The 20,975-nt window shown below is 32.6% G+C and overlaps 1 protein-coding gene across 2 annotated transcripts in view; it reads right to left on the reverse strand.

The window, feature by feature from the left end:
• Window positions 1-1,017: 1,017 nt before the first annotated feature.
• Window positions 1,018-20,975, reverse strand: part of LOC129809414 (uncharacterized) — a 56,592-nt gene continuing 36,634 nt past the window's right edge. For both annotated transcript variants that reach the window (XM_055859222.1, XM_055859223.1), the window contains 3 exons: window positions 20,310-20,657; window positions 4,559-4,921; window positions 1,018-1,630 (listed from right to left, as the gene is read on the reverse strand). In XM_055859222.1, the coding sequence (XP_055715197.1) occupies window positions 1,425-1,630; window positions 4,559-4,921; window positions 20,310-20,657 (917 nt within the window). In that variant the 3' untranslated portion in view covers window positions 1,018-1,424. The remainder of the gene's footprint in view (window positions 1,631-4,558; window positions 4,922-20,309; window positions 20,658-20,975) is intronic.

Consider the following 20,975-nt stretch of genomic DNA (forward strand, 5'->3'; position numbering starts at 1 on the left):
TTGCATGCTCTTTTTGCAGGGCAATTTTCACACTAAAAATACACAAGAAAAAAAAACAGGAAAAATCACAGAATTTTCTCACAAATCTCTTCACTGGCCAATTCTTTAATAATTTGTAATGAACTTACTGCGGAAATTCACTTACTTCCGTACAAAATTACGTGAAAAACATCAAGAGAAATGTCCTAAAGGGAGGTCCGCCATCTTCTTTTTGACAACTGAACCATCTTTGTGCATTTTTTCGACCAAAGCAAGCACTTTTTCAAGACATTTTCCTGAGGATTTTCCATGAACAATATAAAAAATAAATAGTCACAAATGCTTTCAAAACTCACCAATTTTCTTTTCTAATTCATAAATCACCGATTTCTCACGTCATTTTCATAATTTTCAAAGAATTCTAAAATGTTGCAAAAGTCACTGTGCGACCCATATTTAGCCTATTTTTGCTATCAAATCATGCCTTTTAACCAATTCTATGTCACAAAACTAATCCTCAAAAGTATTTTCTTTATATTAACACCAATTTTTAGTGAAATTTCATTAATTGAACTTCACAAATTGGCTTTAAAAAGCAATCTTGGTGACGTTTTTTTTTCAAATCCTGGCGACTACAATGCGATCTGACAGTCAGTCAGTGTGACGTGACCCGTTATGTCAGCCTTCATGGCATAATGGAGTTGGATCGTCGGAATTTGACAAAATTAAGCCTCGGCCACGGGTTTTCCTAGGGTTTCCACGAGTTTTCCTGTGAGTGTTCAAGTGTTACAAAGTTGGTAGTCAATATTAATAATCTCTACTATCTCTGCTACATTAGTAGATACTTACATTGAAAGAAATAACATGTGGGAACAGTCATGGACTTTTTTTTTTAGTACTTGAGAACAGTAATGTGCTAAAGAAACGTGTTCATTTTTTTCATTGGAATACCACCATTATGGCCATTTTAAGAAATTCAAAGAGATTTTTGCAGATTTTCATTGAGTGGAAAATATTTTAAATTATAAATTTTTCAAATTTGCAGCTGAGAAATAATTTATTCATATAATTCACAAGAAAATAATATTTTATCTATGACATTTTTTCATTTTAACTCATTCAATTCACTTTTTTTCTTCTTTTTTTTTCATCATTTCAATTCAATTACTCGCGAATTCACATTTTTTTTTCTTCGAAAAAAGAAAATTAATAATAATTAACAACAAATAAATTCATTTTTTTTTTCTTCATCATACACTACCCTTAGATCCATACCTTCTTTATATTATTTTTGGGGTGGGGAAGGGGAGGGGAGAGGGAAAGGAGAAAGGAGGAATTCAATTCAATTTCTTTTTTTTTGTGGAATTGGGAGGATTGAGAAGGGGGAGGGGGAAGGAAGAGAAAAGAATGAGAAAAGAGAGAGAAAGATAACGAATGGGAATAATTCAGTTGTGGACTGTTGTTGAGGAATGTTGCATACTCCGTTCGAACTCCTCCAGACTCAGTGCCTGCCCAACACCGAGAGATGGCAGTTTGCCGGCCGATGCCTGCGCCAGGAGTTCCGGTGAGAACCATCTGGCCAGTTGATTGCTCGTCGGTGACATATTTCCATCTCGCGTGAAGTTCAGCATTGGCCTCCCATCGACTCCACCTGCAATTTTTTCATTTTTTTTTTGACATTTTTGACATTGGTGACAAATGAAAGGTGACTACATACAGTGCTGTCTCTCTATATGCACAGCTTTTGTGACGGTTGCATTCAAAATCAATTTGTTTACATTTTGACAAAGTGAAGTGTTAATGTCGTTGGAGGATGGTTTTTAATGATTTTGGTTGTGATTTCATATTATTTAATCAAGAAAATATTTAAAAATGAGTGATTCAAAGAATGAGAACCACCACCGATATAAAAGATAAAGTGAAGGCAGTTGAGCTCGTCCGCAGTGGAGAATCTATTGCTTCGGTAGCAGCAAACTATCGTGTGAACAGAACAACAGTTGTGAGGTGGACACAAAATTACGCTGACTTGAAAGCCAGTCTTCAAAATTTTTCCGGAAAGAAGAGCCGAAGACCTGAAGATCATCCCAAGACCTCTGAAGCTTTATCCCTGTGGTATTTTTACATGAGAGAAAAGGGTAAGTCGGAAGAAATCATTTGCTGCCGGGCTTGTTTTCTGACATGCCTTTCCTCTCAGGAGTTCCTATGCAGGGATATCTTCTTCAGGAAAAAGCTAGACAATATCATCAAATCTTCAAGGATGGCCGAGAGAATTTCTGTGCAAGTGCCGGATGGCTGGATCGGTGGAAAAAGAAACTTGGAATTCGCCAGCTTGCTGTGTGTGGAGAATCTCTCTCCTCAAGAGAAGATCAGCTTCCGGAATTCATGGAACGATTCCAAAATATAGTCCAGGAAGAAGGATTGTCGTATGAGCAGCTGTACAATGCTGATGAGACCGGGCTTTACTGGCGGAAGCTGCCGAACAAAACACTTGTGGAGAAAGAGAGAAAGTCCGCACCAGGGTTTAAAGTCAGTAAGGAAAGGGTGACAGTACTGGCTTGTGCTAACGCATCAGGAAGTCACAAGCTTCCATTGTACGTGATCGGCAAATCAGCAAGACCCCGCTGTTTCAGAAACCTGCAAAATGTGGAAGAAGAACTTGGTGTGAAGTACGGGGGACAGAATGCCTGCTGGATGATGAAAGTTTCTTTCTGGGACTGGTTTTTCAACGATGCTGTTCCCCAAATAGAAGAACATCTTGATAAATACGGACTTCCACGAAAGGCAATTTTGCTTTTAGATAATGCCCCAGTTCACCCAGCAGCAGAAGAGCTCGTTTCTGGAGGAATCAAAGTACTGTATCTGCCACCCAACTGCACTGCGATGGTTCAACCCATGGACCAAAACGTGTTGGAGGCTTTAAAAAAAAATACAGACGTTCCTTCATCAGATTTCTTCTTCGAGAGCTGGAGGACGGAGATGATCTCATGTCAGCAATCAAGAAAGTTAATCTTCTTCGAGCGATCCATTGGCTCAGAGATGCATGGGATGAAGTCGAAAGAAAAACGATTGTGAGAAGCTGGAAGAATTTGCTGGCGGAAACTTTCGCACAAGTTGATCAGGAAAGTACACTTCAAGGAAGTGAAGCCAGACTCTCCGATGAATTCATTGACTTCTGCCAATTGATGGAATCTTTTCCTGTCTCTGAACAGCTGTCACAAAGACATTCAGGAATGATTTATTGATCATATGGTTTTGACTAATAAAGAAATCATCGAGATCGTTAGAGAGACATTCGGAGATCCTCCAGAAAGTCCATTCGAAGTTCAGAGAACTGAACAGGTCACAAATGAAAATGAGCAGAACATTCCTTTGGAGAAAGGAGTGAAAATCCTCGAGAAAGCTCTAATGTTTGCAAAGCAGGAAAGGCAGTGTGATCCCCGAATTTCCATGCTTCAGGAAATGAAAAATGAAACAGTTCTTAAAATGATGAATGTCCAGTAAATAGTCCTGCAGTCAAAGATTTTATTGTTAAATTAATTTTTTTTTGTTTTGAATAATATCTAGTCATTGAAGGCAATATTGAATTTATAATAATGAATTTAATGAGAGAATTAATAAAATTAAGACTGAAATATAATTGAAAAATTTATTTCCTAATGGCTCAGGCACACCTTTTAGACCAGGAAAATTTCATGAAGACGAAATTCGCATCCCTTTCTTTCTCACATGTTTTGTATATGACTATCTCATTCTTTCGCATACGAAATTCTATTGATCGAAATTGAATTTGGTGTGATGTTTAAAAGAAGAAGAAGAGTGCAAGAAAATGAGATAGACATATGCAAAGAATGTGAGAAAGAAAGGGCTTCGAATTTCGACTTCATGAAATTTTCCTGATCTAAAAGGTGTGCCGGAGACATAAGAAATTATTTTCTTTACCTATTTTTTTCGTTTTTAATTTTATTAACTTTATTTTTCTGTCTCATATTATAGTTAAAATAACACGGGAAATTGTAAAAAATAAAAATAATTATAATTGATTAAAGAAAAAACCGTTGGGAATTTCAAAAAAAGTTGTGCATATTCAGAGAGAGAACTGTCAAAAAAAAGTACCCAAACTGTGCATATAGCGAGACATCACTGTACAGTAGACTCTCTCAAATTCGGGCATATGGGACCGAAATGTCAGCCGAATTAGACAGAAATTCGGGCGACAAACTTTTTGAAATGCAACGATTTTTTATTCATGTGCATATAGATATTGAGTTTACACTCTCATTATATAACGTAAATTGCATGAAAATCCCTCGATAATGCAAAATCACATCAAAAGTAAGACAAACCATGCCAAATTTGAGCAGATTTGATTCATTTGATAATCATAATCAAACTTCAAAAAAGACAACAAACTTTTTTCAAATGTAACCGCTCTGCCCGAATTAAAAAGTAGCCCGATCTTTAAAGAGCCGAATTTGCGAGAGTCTATTTACACTAAGACTGGTCGCATTTTTCAGAGCTAATGTCACCCCCCTGGCCATTGTAATATTCAATGTGCGATATATTGACATTAATTACTTACTGGATGGTGGTCGTTGGGCGGCACGAAGTTGTTGTGCAAAATGAGCTGCTTCCAGTTGATGGCGCTGCGGTCGCTGATGGCGCTGCTGCATAAAATGTTGCTGGGCAAAATTGGCAAATGCAGCTCCAGCGGCTGGATTAATTTGTGGTGGCGCCACCTGGGGCGGTGGAGGTTGATTCTGTTGTTGTTGATGCGATAGCGGAATTTGAAGCCTTGGCCTCTGTTGCTGAGTCTGTTGCTGATACTGCTGAATCTGTTGCATCTCAATACTCGATGCATACACCATCTGTTGGCCACCTTTCACAATTGCTCGACCCTTTGGAACTGATGCAGCACCTGCTGCCATCTGACCACTCATACGGTCTGCAATACACAAACAAAAAAAAAACAACGTATTAAGTCAGGCAAAAAGTCAAGAGTCCTTTGAGCTAGATATCGTGGCTATACCCAACTGACCAAAGTTAACAACCAACACCGGTTGGTAACAAAATGTTAACAGCACTGGTAACACTTTTGGGCCAATGGAAAGTAACATTGAGTTGGTCTAAAATTGTTAACAGCGCTGGCAATTTTATTAGATCCAGCACACGAGTAGCGCAGCGGCGAATATCAGAAACAAATTTGGTGGCGTGACAAGGGCGACATATTTCAATTCTGTGACTAATTTGCAATAAAAAACATTTTGGTGTTTTGTGTGACAATATATAGTTCCCAGGTGAGTTTAAATCATTCTGTATTTTATATTTTAATATCCTTAACCCAGCGAGCACAGTTAGCAGAATAAAATAGGATTTTCAGCATTTATTTTGCTGAATCGGTCTGCTGTCCGGTCAGCAGCTCTCGAACAAAAAGTGCTAAGCAAATACATGAAAATGGCACTGTTTAGCGCTCGCAGTGGATGATGGCAGAACTAAACACTGCCGCTAGATGGCGCCAGGAAGCATTTAGCAGCAAATTTTCTCTTTCATTTTTTTTCTTTTTCTCTCAAAATGTCAAAATGGACTTGGAATTTCCTCTGAAATTATTTATCAACTTGGGGGATATTATAATCACGATTTTTATTACTTATATTATTATAGGAATTATGCTGCGGTATGCTGTCTATAGAGAATGGTCTAATAGGTGTATTAAACCACAGTCTAAAAAAGAACAGTCAAATAATGCGAGTATTTGGTCATGATGTGCATAGATTACCCGTATTTAGACATAAACCTTTGGAGTGTGTCTAAATAAATTTGCGTAAGAAATTCATTCATAAAAATTAAGCATCGTAAATGAAAAACCCACCCCTCGTGTATATTTTTCCCCGTCGCTCCAATAGAAAAATGCAAAAAGTTGTCTCAGCGTACTTTTCAGCCATGCCACACAACGAAACATCAACTGCGCGCGATACTTTTTCTCTCCATCACTCCTGCGAGTTCAAAGCGGGAGATCGAAAGAGGAGAGAAAAATACTCTGGCGCGCGCAGTTCACACAGACAACACATACACTTAAATCAAATTCCGCCGCTCAAGTTTACTCGCTCGCACTCGCAAGTATCAAACGACAGTGCGAAAGGAAAAAATATACACTCTACCACTCACACAATACATCTTTTTCCGCATGTTTCCACCGCATTGCCTTGGCTAGGGGCAAACAAAGCTAAAATTATAAAGATTCTCAAGCGTTCCAATACCACAAATGGTTTTATAATATTATTAGTTAAAATAAGAATAATTTAGAAATGGATATTATTATAAATGAAATAAATAACACGTCAATTCGCCTAAAAGAAATTGAATGAATATTTTCAAAGTGATTTTAGAGAATATCGGCTAAAAGAAGAAAAAACGAAATCAAAATGATACATATTCTTCAACTTTAATCTTTCAAGGATTATTGGATAACCGGTGTCCCATAAAGAAAATAATTTTTCCTGACCACCTAAAGTTATTTTTTTTTAGGTTTATACGTAATTGCAAAAGGCATTGAATAAACGAGCAGTAAAATAAAAAGTCAAAATTGGTCAGCAAAAAATTCGAAATGATCAGTAAAAAATAAAAAAATGGTCAGTAAAAAACAAAAAAAGAGCAGCAAAAAGTTTAAAAGGATCAGTAAAAAATTAAAAAAGAGCAGTACTTTATTAAAACGGTCAGTAAAAAATGAAAAGTGGTCAGCAAAAAATTAAACATGATCAGTAAAAAGTAAAAGATGATCAGTAAAAAACAAAATATGGTCAGTAAAAAATTAAAAATGAGCAGTAAAAAATAAAATTTGATCAGTAGAAAATCTAAAGTGGTCAGCAAAAAATAAAAAGTGGTCAGTAAAAAATAAAAATTGGTCAGCAAAAAAATTAAAAGTGATCAGCAAAAAATTAAAAGTGATCAGTGAAAAATAAAATATGGTCAGTAAAAAATTAAAAATGAGCAGTAAAAAATTAAAAATGATCAGTAAAAAATAAAATTTGATCAGTAGGAAATCAAAAGTGGTCAGCAAAAAATTAAAAGTGGTCAGTAAAAAATAAAAAGTGAGCGGGAAAAAATTAAAAGTGATCAGTGAAAAGTAAAATATGGTCAGTAAAAAATTTAAAATTGAGCAGTAAAAAATAAAATTTGATCAGTAGAAAATAAAATGTTATCAATAGAAAATAAAAAGTGGTCTGTAAAAAATTAAAAATGATCAGTAAAAAATAAAATTTGATCAGTAAAAAATAAAAAGTGACCAGTAAAAAATAAAAAGTGGTCAGTTTAAAATTTAAAATGGGCAGTAGAAAATAAAATTTGATTAGTATAAAATGAAGTGGTCAGTAAAAAGTTCAATAAAATACAAGAAATTTAAAATTGAAAATCAACAAGAAATTGAAAATATTCAATACAGTAAAAAACTGGTCAGCAAAAATTAAAAATGTGCAGTTAAAAATATAATGTGGTCAGAAAAAATAAAAAATGGACAATAAAAAATATAAAGTGGTCAGTAAAAAATTAAGAATGAGCAGTATTTTTTTTTTCATTTTCAAGTGAAATTTCGCACATCTCGAGCCTAAAGGAGACTTTAATAGGGTGTAAATTATGAGGCCTCTATCTCTCATAGTTTCCAAGGGTTTGCGGAATCTTTTTTTCGATTTTGTTTTTTCCAATTTGTCTTTGGAATCTTTTTCTTCGGTAACCCTTCTTTTTTGGAAACTTTGTCTATGGAAATCTTATCTTTTATATATTTTAAACAAATATTATTTTATTAAATAAAATAATGATATTACATTACAATGGTGTTCTTTGAAGTTTTTAGTTTCGTCCTTCAGGGCAAAGGGAAATTTTCTGTGTTTTGGGAAATTTTTAGTTTCGTCTTTTGGGGCAAAGGGAAATTTTCTGTGTTTTAGAAAGTTATCAATATCGTCTGTCGGGGCAAAGGGAAATTTTGTTTTGGCAAATTTTAAGTTTCGTCATTTTGGGCAAATGGAAATTTTCTGTATTTTGGGAACTTACCAGTATCGTCTGTCGGGGCAAAAGGAAGTTTTCTGTTTTTGGGAGGTTTTTAGTTTCGTACTTTGGGGCAAAGGGAAATTCTCTATGGTTTGGGAAGTTTTTAGTTTCGTCCTTTGAGACAAATGGAAATTTTTTGAGAAAAAGGAAATTTTTGGAAAGGTATAAAATATACTTGTGCAAAATGTGTTACAGACAAAATTTATGAAAATTGTGAAAAATGTATGAAAGAGAAGATTTCCAAAGACAAAGTTTTTAAAAACAAAAGTTACCGAAGACAAAGATTTCAAAGAAAAAACCGGGAAAAACAAAAGTATAAAAAACAAAATGGAAAAAACCAAGATTCCCGATCCCGAAGGAAATGCACCTCTATAAGCTGATTTAGGATTATCACTAGCTTAATTCTTCGCTGACCAATTTATATTTTTTACTGACCAATTTTAATTTTTTACTGACCAATTTAAATTTTTTACTGACCACTCTTAATTTTTTACTGCTCTTTTAATTTTTTGCTGACCACATTTCATTTTTTACTGACCACTTTTAATTTTTTACTGATCACATTTAATTTTTTATTCTTTACTTTTAATTTTTTACTGACCAATTTTTATTTTCTAGTGACCACTTTTGATTTTCTACTGATCAAATTTTATTTTTTACTGCTCATTTTTAATTTGTTTACTGACCATATTTTATTTTTTACTGGTCACTTTTAATTGTTTGCTGATCACTTTTTATTTTTTACTGACCACTTTTTATTTTTTGCTGATCACTTAATTTTTTACTGACCACTTTTAATTTTTTACTGACCACTTTTAATTTTTTACCTACCAATTTTGATTTTTTACTGCTCGTTTTTTATTTTTTACTGACCATATTTTATTTTTCACTGATCATTTTTAATTTTTTACTGACCACTTTTAATTTTTTGCTGGCCACTTTTTATTTTTTTGCTGACCACTTGTGATTTTCTACTGATCAAATTTTATTTTTTACTGCTCATTTTTAATTTTATACTGACCATATTTTATTTTTCACTGATCAATTTTAATTTTTTACTGACCTCATTTAATTTTTTGCTGACCATTTTTTATTTTTTACTGCTTTTTAATTTTTTACTGACCACTTTTTAATATTTCACTGATCGATACGAATATTTCTACTGATCATTTTTAATTTTTTGCTGACCACTTTATTTTTTACTGCTCATTTTTAATTTTTTACTGCTTTTTTAATTTTTTTTGCTGCTCATTTTTAATTTTTTGCTGATCAATTCGAATATTTTTACTGCTCATTTTTAATTTTTTACTGACCATATTTTCTTTTTACTAACCATTTTTAATTTTTTGCTGATTAATTTTTAAATTTTTACTGATCAACTCGAATATATCTAACTACTGATCAATTCGAAGTTTTTACTGACCAAATTTAACTTTTTACTGACAAAATTGAAACTTTTTGCTGATTATTTCGAATTATTTGCTGATCAAATTTGATTTTCTGCTGACCACTTTTGACTTTTTACTGACCATTTGTTTTTTGCCATTGCAAAATAGAAGGTGGAAGGCGTTGAAGGAATCTAGGATATTTTTTGCAAGTCTCCAGCGTTTTGCTATATTAGTAAATTTTTAAGCTCAAAATGACGAATTTTTAAATTCTCATAATGAAAACTAATTTTAATTATTTATTATACTTCCAATTTTTTTAAGCAAATCTGTTTTGGAAAATTAACTACAATACTCAAGCATACTATTTTCCATTATAGTGAAAATTATAAATTCTTTCACAGAAAAAATTTTGAGTTAAGAAAAATTTAAGAAACGTGGTTTTGAATCTAAACTACCAGAATTTAAAACTATTTTCTCTTATAATTAAGAAATTATGTGCTTGAATTTTTCTTATAGAGTATGATAGTGATGATAGTATAAAAGTAAGAATAATTAGTGGATGACTTTCGGCCAATAGGTTGATATAGCAACAATTGAAACACGGATATGACCTTTGGCTTCTTCTCCTTTACTTTCTCGATATTGACGTTTCGGAGGGGTTTTCCTCCTTCATCAGGTATGGAAATGATTGGGAAAGAACTTGTCACAAAGGATTTTGTTACATTTACAAGAGAGGTTCTCGGACACATTACTGAATTAATTTGCACATTACCTAATTTTGCCATGCCAAATTCAATGATGATAATAGAAAACTTCGGAAAAACTCGTATCCCCCGCTATAGGGGGTGAAGTTGGGGTTCAAAATTCATAATCTTGACCCTAGCAGATAGAAGGTTGGAAATAGCACCATGGGGTCTTCGGGTGATCCCCCTATATGTTGATTTTGGAAATCTAACTGAGACTTTCATTTTCCCTCCTCCCCTTCTCTTCTCTTAAAAAAAAACGTGTTTTTTGGTTTCGAAAACTACTCATCCGATAGTTTTCATTGTCACATATGTTTTAGACGTTGTCCAGACGGATATTTCGTATATACATACCAATGACCTTGAAACATTTCTTCATGTAATTTTTCAAAGTCAAATGTATTACGCCTCAAATTTTCATCTTTTTCAATCAATTTTATCAAAGTATGATTTTGTAATACTAATTTATTAATTAATTAACAATTTAAGCCACTTTAATGCCGTTACCACGTTTTTGATATTTATATATACAGTGCCCGCACTCTAATACGGATCGGCGTAATCCGGACGAGTTATCGAGGGTTACATTTAAAATAATTTTGAAGTCATGTAGGCATGAAAATGTAGCAATTAAAATGAATTATCCTGTGATGTCTTTGTTTAATAAATGAAGTATAATAACATAGAATTCTCTAATTAAGTCTTTTTAATCTTCCTTAAAACTTTTATTCTAATTCTACAAAAAACTTGTATTATATTTTCGAGACGTTGAACAAATTAAAAAAAGACCATCCGGATTACGAAGCGGATTTCTGTCATATTGTCTCCCAATCATCCGGATTACAAAGCGGGCACTGTACTTCAATTCCAAATATTATAAAAATACTTTATGTCTACCAATTTCTGATATTGGGCATTGACTGTTTTCCTGAAGTAAGACATTATGGTAATGAAATTTTTCATGAAATTTATGAAATTTATTAAACTTTATAAAACTTACGAAAACTTACTGAATAATGTTTTAATGACTGCTGATTAATAATCTTAAATTTATAACAAGGATTGTAGTTAATAATGATTATTGTATTGAATTTCAAGTAAATAAAAACCTATATACTATCATGAACAAAAAATCCTATTTTATGGAAGGAATATTTTTAAAATTAAATATTTTAAAGTCATACTAGACATCTTTAGAAAAACTACGCAGATCAATCACAAAACGGTAAAAAGTTTATTTAAAACATGCACAGTTCAAGCATAAAACGATTAACCCTGTGGTACAAATAGCTCAAGTATAAAATTTGTAAAAAAAAACGCTAAAAATACGCTCTGCTCAATCATAAAACAGTAAATGCGTTTAAAATCACGCACAACTCCATCGTAAAACGGTAATGTGCTTAAAATCACGCAAAACTATATCTCAAAACGTTAAATTCGCTTAAAATCTGCACAGCTGAATCACAAAACATTAATATGCTTAAAAACACGCACAATTCCATTATAAAACGAATAATGCGCATAAAATCACCCATAGCTTAAACGTAAAACGGTAAATGCGCTTAAAATTACACACTGGTGAATCATAAAACGGTAAATGTGCTTAAAATCACGCACAGCTGAATCATGAAACGGTAAATACGCTTAAAATCACGAGCTTGATCATAAAACGGTAAATTCGCTTAAAATCACGCACAGCTGAATGATAAGACGGTAAATGTGCTTAAAATCACGCACATCTTGATCATGAAACGGTAAATACGCTTAAAATTACACACAGATCAATCATAAAACAGTTAAGAATGCGCTTTTTTATGCGCAATCCCAAGCGTTTCGTGATTGATCTGTATGTAATGACAAGTACATTAAAAAGTACCGTTTTATGATTGAGCTGTGCGTGATTGTAATATTTTTAATTAAACCTTTTTAATATTGAGCTATGCATGATTTTAAGCGCATTTACGGTTTTATGATTCAACTGTTCGTGATTTTAAGCGTATTTACCATTTTATGATTCAGCTGTGCGTAATTTTAAGCGCATATACCTTTTTATTATTGAGCTATGCATGATTTTAAGCGCATTTACCGTTTTATGATTCAGCTGTGCGTGATTTTAAGCGTATTTACCGTTTTATAATGGTGTTGTGCGTGATTTCAAGCGCATTTATCGTTTTATGATTCAGCTGTGCGTGATTTTAAGCGCCATTACCGTTTTATGATTCAGCAATGCGTAATCTTATGCGCTCGATAACCAAAAGGTCACAATTAAATTTCGTGGGAATGCTCTATAATCTCTGACACGTAGTGTGATGTCATCATACCGTAAATTCTTTGCTACCAATCTTCTTTTGCCAACACTGTTTCTTTTTTCTTAAGTAGTGCGTGTTTTATACTAATTCTGGAACATTTTCATTAATGTTTGAGGAATTCTATTCAATCCAGCTGAGTTTTTTTACACTTTAAAGTACCAGAGGCTTTATATTGTTTAAACATAGTTTTTGTTTGGTAATTGTTTCAAAATAAGACATTCTTTTACTAAACCTGATGCGAAGCTAGAGAAGTACGAGAAAAAAATCCCTAGACTCGTTTTTCTATTTTTACGATTATTCCGGTTGCCGCATAGCTGCAATTCTATTGGAGTGATAGCGACAGAGAAGAAAAAGTAAGATCACACCGATACACATTCGGCTGTTCAATTTTCTTTACTACATAGGTTATGGAAAATTTTATCTGATACATTTTACAATGTTAGGTGAGATTTTTAATAATCTCACCTACTATCTACTTTCGGCTCCACTGTCTATGGGGTTTGAACATATAAAAAAAATGCCAGGTATAGTCACCATGTGGTTGAACTCAGAACTGATCATTTCTGTTAGAAAAATCAAGAAAAAGCAGAAGAATTTCCTGTCTAAAACAATTTTGGTGATGGTCATCATGTGGATGGACCTAGAATCCGAACAGTTCTGGAAGAAAAGTCAGGAGAAGCAAAAGAATGTTCTGTCCAGAACAATTCTGGGGATAGTCATCATGTGGATAAAGAAGATCTGAATTTTAGAAAAATTATGAAAATGTTGTATTATCTTAAAAAATCAGAAATCGCTTTTCGATTCAAAATTGAACTCAGTTACAGTCTGAGAAATTCGTGTTAAATGGTTTTTTTTACTGCCCAATTTTATGTAGCCGCTTTTTGCTGTCTAAATTTCTGGGGAGGTGTTTTGATGTCACCACTGGACATACAGGGCTTTTGCTATGAATGACTCATATATCCGTCAGGACAACGTCGAAAGCATGTGACAATGAAAACTATTTGATGAGTAGTTTTCGAAACCGAAAAACACGTTTTTTAAGAGAAGAGAAGGGGTGGAAGGAAAATGAAAGTCACAGTTAGATTTCCAAAATCAACATATAGGGGGATCACTCGAAGACCCCATGGTTCTATTTCCAACCTTCTGTCTGCTATGGCCAAAATTATAAATTTTGAACCCTAACTTCACCCCCTATAGCGGGGGATACGAGTTTTTTCGAAGTTTTTTACTATCATCATTGAGCCCTCCAATTCCCTTCAGACTTTTCGACTTATGATGACTTATGATATGGGTTGATTTTGAATCCTAAAAAGTCTCAAACTATTGTAATTTCTAAAAAAGGAGTTTCCCTTGATTTCTATCCATTACACCTTTATGGTGAAATTATTCCTTTTTCTGATCAGGTGGAAAACATGGGCATAATCTTCAATGCAACTCTCTAATGGTCTGATCAGGCCATATCTATTTGCCGAAAGATCAACTATTCTCTGTATACCCTTAGAGCTTCCGGGACATCACGCCCTATAACACTCGTTTGATTCTCGAGCCAGCGCTTCATCTTCCTTTTTTTAATTACGGAGCAGAGCTATTTTTACGACGGATAGTGACACAATTCTTCGGCTGACGGTTTCCTTTAATGATTGAGTCAGGTATATTTGCGGCATAAACCGCCGGGATCACATCACTCCATACCGAAACGTTTTCATTGGATGTGATTTAACATCCCTTTTGGAAATGAGAGCTGTACTGTTTCTGTTTCATCTATTGATTTCTGGATGTCCCGAGTACCTGCCGAGTCTTCTGGTTAAGGGCGTCACTGCTTTTAATAGTGTCCCGAATGACAGGCGCTCTTCTGCAGCTGCCATTCGAAATTTTTTCCAAGACGAAGCCAAAGGAGCTTAGGAATTTTTCTTTACTTTCTTTTTCTTTTATTTTTCTTTACATTTTCTTTTCATTCGTACCTTAATTTAAACTCCTGAATTTGTTAATTTCTTTTTTTTTCTAATTTTTTTCTTTTTTTTTCTTTCACAATTGTAAAAGGGATGATCCTATTTTTGTGAATAAATATATTATTATTAACTTGGCATGCCAAAATTAGGTAATTTGTAAAGTTGCATCAATGAATTCAGTAATGTGTCTGAGAACCCCGAGAACCTCTAAGCGTATGACAGAAAAAATATTCTCCAAATGTGTGAATTTATAATTTTATTCTGACTCTCTTGATCGAAGGAAAATATTTTAGAATATTAACATACGTATATGAGAATATTTTATATTTTTGTGCTCTAACCCTTTAACGACGAGACAGTTTTTGCGGACCGAAAATCAGCAATAAAAATGAAACTGATAAACAAAATTAGTAAAAAGGCTTACATCTAACCTTAGAAAATGCATCAGAATCTGATTCGGTGTATTTCTGACCTCTATGAGCGATAGGGACAAAAATAGCCAAAAAATTTAAGTAAATTTTCTGACAATACCAATGGCAGATAATTTTCACTCTAACGAAAAATGTTATATTTGATATTGTAGTTTCTTTTTCCCAAACGGTTTCGCTTAAAAAAATTGAAAGTATAAAAGAAATTTAAAATTAATTTTCATTATGAGAATATAAAAATTCGTCAGTTTTACATTAAAAATTTACTATAATTGCAAATAGCTGGAGACTTGCAAAAAATATTCTAGATTCTTTCAACCTTGTACTTTGCAATTACGTACTAACATAATAAAAAATAACTTTAAGTAGTCAGGAAAAATTATTTTCTTTATGGGACACCGGTGTTCCAATCGTTCTTAAAGGGTTAAAGTGTGACAAACATAATAAACATGTTTTGTAATATTCTAAAGAGATATTTGTGATCTTTAATTAAGAAAATCTTTATAGTAATCTGAGAACTTTTCCTGTTCTCAAATTACCATAATAATCTTCCCAACTAAAAGGAACCTCACTAAAAATAATTGACGAATACATGTTTATTACAATTATCACAATTAAAAGGACAAATATTACAAAATAATAACATACGTATCGCTCCTTGGAAATTACAAGGAGCCAACTCACTTTTTTGCGATTTTGAGATTTTAATACACTTAGAAAGAGAATTTAATAAATTTTCGGATGATATAAGTCATTAAATTTCGTTATTAGAAAAGTTTTTCAAAATTTTAAACTTTCTGATTGCTTGCGCAATTTCGTTTGAAGTAAAGGGGCACAAAATAGATTTATCGTTCAATTTTTTGTGAAACAAAGGACTAACTCAAGCAAGTTGATCCTTCCTTGTTCTAATTTCAGCAAAATTTGTGGATCATTTAGAATCACAAGGACCTAACTCGTAAAAATACATATTTTAAAAGCTGAAAATTTATATGTTTCGATGTTTATAATGCTCATACAAATAGAAAAGAAATAAATTGTTTTTGGTCGGTCATTGAACTGAGATAATTACTTACACAAAGTTAAATCTTTCATGCTGGCTTCTGAAAAATTGCCGAAAGTGAGTTAACCCCTTGTAATTTCCAAAGAGCGATATGGAAATATTCTCTAATGGTTTTTAATAAATTTATTTATTTACTTTATTGAATTATTTTTAATCGGTTACTTTTCCCTTTCCCTTTTACCATGTATTTTTTTTTACTTTTGTATTATCTGTTTGCTTATCCAGTATATAATAATTCTAATACGAAAATTACACTACAAGAAACCAAATGATATAATTTCTCTAACATTTTCACCATTTTCAGCACTATTTAGACTGGTTCTAAAAGCTTTACATATTAGATGGGTTTTATTTTTATTCAATTCAATTAAGATTTAAGTGAGAAAGATAAAAATTTTGAGGTATTAGAAAATCAATGGATTACATTATTTTTCTTCCACACTGTAGAGATCGAGCAATTCACAAGATGTACTGTGTGAGTGGTAAGAGTGTTATTTTTTCCTTTCGCACTGCCGTTTGATACTTGCGAGTGCGAGCGAGTAAACTTGAGCGGCGGAATTTGATTTAAGTGTATGTGTTGTCTGTGTGAACTGCGCGCGCCAGAGTATTTTTCTCTCCTCTTTCGATCTCCCGCTTTGAACTCGCAGGAGTGATGGAGAGAAAAAGTATCGCGCGCAGTTGATGTTTCGTTGTGTGGCGTGGCTGAAAAGTACGCTGAGACAACTTATTGCATTTTTCTATTGGAGCGACGGAGAAAAATATACATGAGAGGATGAAATGAAATAACATTGGGTGGGAACATTATTCATTCATAAAAACTTATTCTGGACACAAAGTGAAACTGCTGTCATCTACTGCGATTATGACCAAGTAGGTCATTACTTGACTGTTGTTTTTTAGACTGTGATTAAACATACTCCCGACCAAAAATGTTGCATTTTTTACTGAATTGCGTCATTGTTTTCCCGAGAAAAAAAAATTTTTTTTTCTGAGCAAATATACAGTCGGGGGTTATAAAATTATTCATTATTTATGAAAAATATGTTTTTTCTTTTGCAAGAAGCATATTTTCCTCAATTTTCGCAATTAAATATTGGCATCTTTCCTGGAACAGCCATCGATGTATTATGCTCACAGTCGGTCACAACTATTGTAATTGATCTTGAAACAGGATTTTTCTACTTTTTTAACTTTTTTATGGTAAATAAAGTTGCAGATGCATTTAAAAAAAAATCCATTTAAAAGTTGTGACTCCCCCACTTAACTCTTTCGCCTCTTTTGGGACTCTGAGTACTCAAAACAGCATATGAATACTCTTTAGAAAACAATGTTTTTTTTTTAATTATTCAGAAGTGATAAAAATCCTATTATTGTGAATGATTACAAACTATAAGGATGTCTAAATGTAAAATATTTTTTTGTAGGACCTCAATTAATTTCTGAGCAAAGATATTTTTAATTTAAAAAAAAAAAGTGAAATTGGCTTACAGTATATGCTGCGGTCCGGAAAGAGTTAATGAGTTCAATAATGCCTTTTAAAAATACTACAAAAAAATTTCTATGGATACTACAAAATAAAATATAATTGTTTTATCACAATTTAAGTTGAAAAATTTACATAAAAGCGTTTTTGTTTGTTGCGGCGAATGCGGAAAATATATATTTTTTTATGTTATAAAATGTTTTATATTTTACAAGTGAAATAAATGTATGATCCGTGCACGATGCATACGCATAATGTATAGGGGAGACTGGGGCACATGTAACCATTTTCGATAGATGCGAATTTGAGGTGATTTTCCAAGGACACCGTGATTTTTTGGAAAATATTTCTTAGCTCATGTTTTACCCTTGGGTATAGGCAATTCGTCGAGGGTAATGCGGATGCTGGAAAACAATTGAGTTTTCCATAAAAATAAAATTTGTGGCCCTGTGCATTTTTCTCTTTTCACAAAATACCTGGGGTAGAAGTAACCACTTTCTGGGGAGGATGTAAACACCTTTTTTCCCACTCTTGAAATTAACTTTGCACCACTCTCGATTATTTTAATTACTTAAGAGATATATAAAGACTGTATATTTTTCAAAAAATCATGACACTTTTTACAAAGAATAATTAAAATAGCAAAAAAACTAAAAGCATGCATATCAAAGACATTTTTCAATGGATTTTCCCCATATTTTGACATCATGTGACTTTTTATTTAACACAGCGCCACCAATTTTTTTCGTAATCTATGAATTATAGATATTTCGCATGAAGGTCAATTTCCCGCTCTTTTACCTACTCATTTTGTGAAATTGAAATTGCCTGGTTACATCTACCCCAAATGCTGTTTTCTGACCAATTATTAATTCTTTTGAAATAATGAGAATCTCAATTTGTCTAGTAAATCCATAAATATAATCCTAAAAGATGTAGGAAAGAACTGGTATTGCTACATTTCGATTATTTTACACAGTTTTTAATTTCCAGGTGGAAATCCAAATGACCAAAATAATTGAAATATCAACATTTTCGGGAAAAATGATTTTTATTTTTAAAGTATTAGGATTTTATTGACCAATTCATCTGTGGACATACATCCCCGTGGTATCTATGAATGCTTATGGGTTTTATCCTCTGGAGTCTTAAAATTAATGAAAAAAATCACAGTGTTTACAACTACCCCAGATTACTACTGCCCCAGTTCCCCCTATGCTGCACTTTTCTATTTATAAATTTTCGATTATAAATTTTCTAAAGCGCATTTTTACGCAAAAAAAACTACTTTTATTATCGTGGTAAAATAACAAACGAACAATTCTCGTTTTTTTTAATACTGTACGTATTCTTTTTTAAATGAAAAATTTATTCAATTTGATGATTCATTTTTTAAATTAAAATGATATGCATTTATATTTTTTAGAAGAGAGTTTTTAAATACCTTTAAAGTCAGGAAAATATGCTAATTTGTTGGAAATCATTTCAAATAATTTTGAGTAGACTGTGTATACCATTAAATAAAAATTATAGAGGCTCTAAATTCTATATGTTCTTGATCTTCTTGGTATTTCCATGAGGTTCCGAAGTTTTTTCAATATTTCTCGAATTTAGAATTCATTAAATATCAAAATATCTTGAGAATTCCCAAGAATTTCTTGGGTTATTAATTTTCTAAAATCACAGCGGACAAGAATTCTTGGCAATGCAATTTTAATTTAGGTGTAGTATATTATTTTATAAATGAATTCACAATATTTTTTGATAAAATTAGACAAAAAAATTAAATTTATTGTTCGGAAAAGGTTTAAGAATACATATTATTCAAAACATCCTTATATTTATATATTTCTATTGTTATTTTTTCATCCAATATTTTTTTTAATTTAAAGAAAATAAACAATTTTCTTAAAAAATGATAAATTTTCAATTTGCTACTATATTTTTTTTTAATATTTCATTTACTTAAAGATATGGCATCAAGATATGGGAAAAAATCGTTTTCCGAAACGAGAACATGCAAAATTTAGAAAAGTAAGTTCATTTTATTTTATTGTGAACATATGTTATAATAAATTTAACATTTTTCACAGATGCTTCAGATTTGACGTACTCACAATTCGCCAAAGCGCGAATCCAAGAACTTACTGCTGCTCATTCTAGGCTCTATGCCAAAAAATCGAAGGCGAAGGTTAAGGGAAACCTGGAGACGAATAAGGAATCGAATACCAGCTCTTCTGATTCGGAAAAATAATTTTGTTCGAGACTTTTACGTTTGAAATTCGTAAAATACGTAAATAAGAAGAAAATGTGATCAGCTCATTAGATTTCGAAAAAAAATAATGTTTGATAATTTTGCGTTTGATATTCGACAAAAACTAATGAACTATTTTTTTTGTTATTGTTTAACTTTGAAATCACCTTTTTATGTTAAGATTTTCAACTATTATTGAGAAACGAATTTTTATTCTAAAAGGAAATGTGCAACATAAGAAAAAAATGTGATGAAATATAAAGTAACATTAAATACTATGGATATTGGCAAACGAAACATATTTCTTTTTAATTTTGATAAAATCTCTTTTAAAATAATAGTAACAAAAAAAGTTAACTAAATGGTAACAGTGTTGTTAACAGATTGTTAACAGCGGCTGTTTATATACTGGCTTTTAGTTCCACTAGCGACCACCATGAACGCAAAAGTGTCTCATTTTGGAACAAAAAGTCAGATGAATTTGTTAGGCAACATAACAACTCTGTTAACAGAGTTGTTAACAGCTGGTTACCAACTGTTAACACCTGGTCAGATGGGTGTGTAGGTAAATCCATACAAAAAAGTGAATATGTGAATACAGACTAATTTTTTTTAGCTCAGTTATTACCATCTTGGATGTCTCTAGTTAAAAAAAAGAACTCTAAATGGTAGAACTTACTTGGATCTTTAGGTAAAGGTTCCATATCCTTGTCAGCAGTCATCTTCCGCAGAACCGAGGTGGGAGTGAAGGCGAGGGGCGTCGGTGATGGGGCCGCCTGATGCTGAGGCTTAATCCGTCTGGCAGGTGACAATTGACCATCAACAGCCGAAGGAATACTACTTCCTGTACCACCTCCTCCACCTCCCCCACCCCCACCACCTCCTCCGCCATTTTGTTGGGCAATCTCTTGGCGTTTTCGATAGTTCTCCAGTTGCTCCTCCAACTTCTTCCGTATCAAGGCATTCTGCATGATACTCTGCGTATGGAATTGCAGTTCTCTCGGTGACGGAATGCGCTGGGGCATTGCTAAATTCAATTTACAATACACCACATTTTATTTAAAAACAAAAATTGCACAAGTACCCTAGTAATTATTAAAATTTAACATAAAGAAAAAAAAATACTTTGATGATTTCGGAAAAATCAAATATTTGACTATCAACATCAAAATACTACATGAAAAAGAAAAACAGGAAAATGTCTTTTATTTATTTATAGAAGGATAAGAAAAATTCAAAAAAAAAATTCATGAATTTTCTCTCTAGTGTATTTTTGGGAATTTGTGAAAGGGTTTGATACCTGGGATATGTAGAGCAATCGAACTACTTCCTACGCCAGGATTTA

Source organism: Phlebotomus papatasi, unplaced genomic scaffold (assembly GCF_024763615.1).
Source record: "Phlebotomus papatasi isolate M1 unplaced genomic scaffold, Ppap_2.1 HiC_scaffold_99, whole genome shotgun sequence".
NCBI lineage: Eukaryota > Metazoa > Arthropoda > Insecta > Diptera > Psychodidae > Phlebotomus > Phlebotomus papatasi.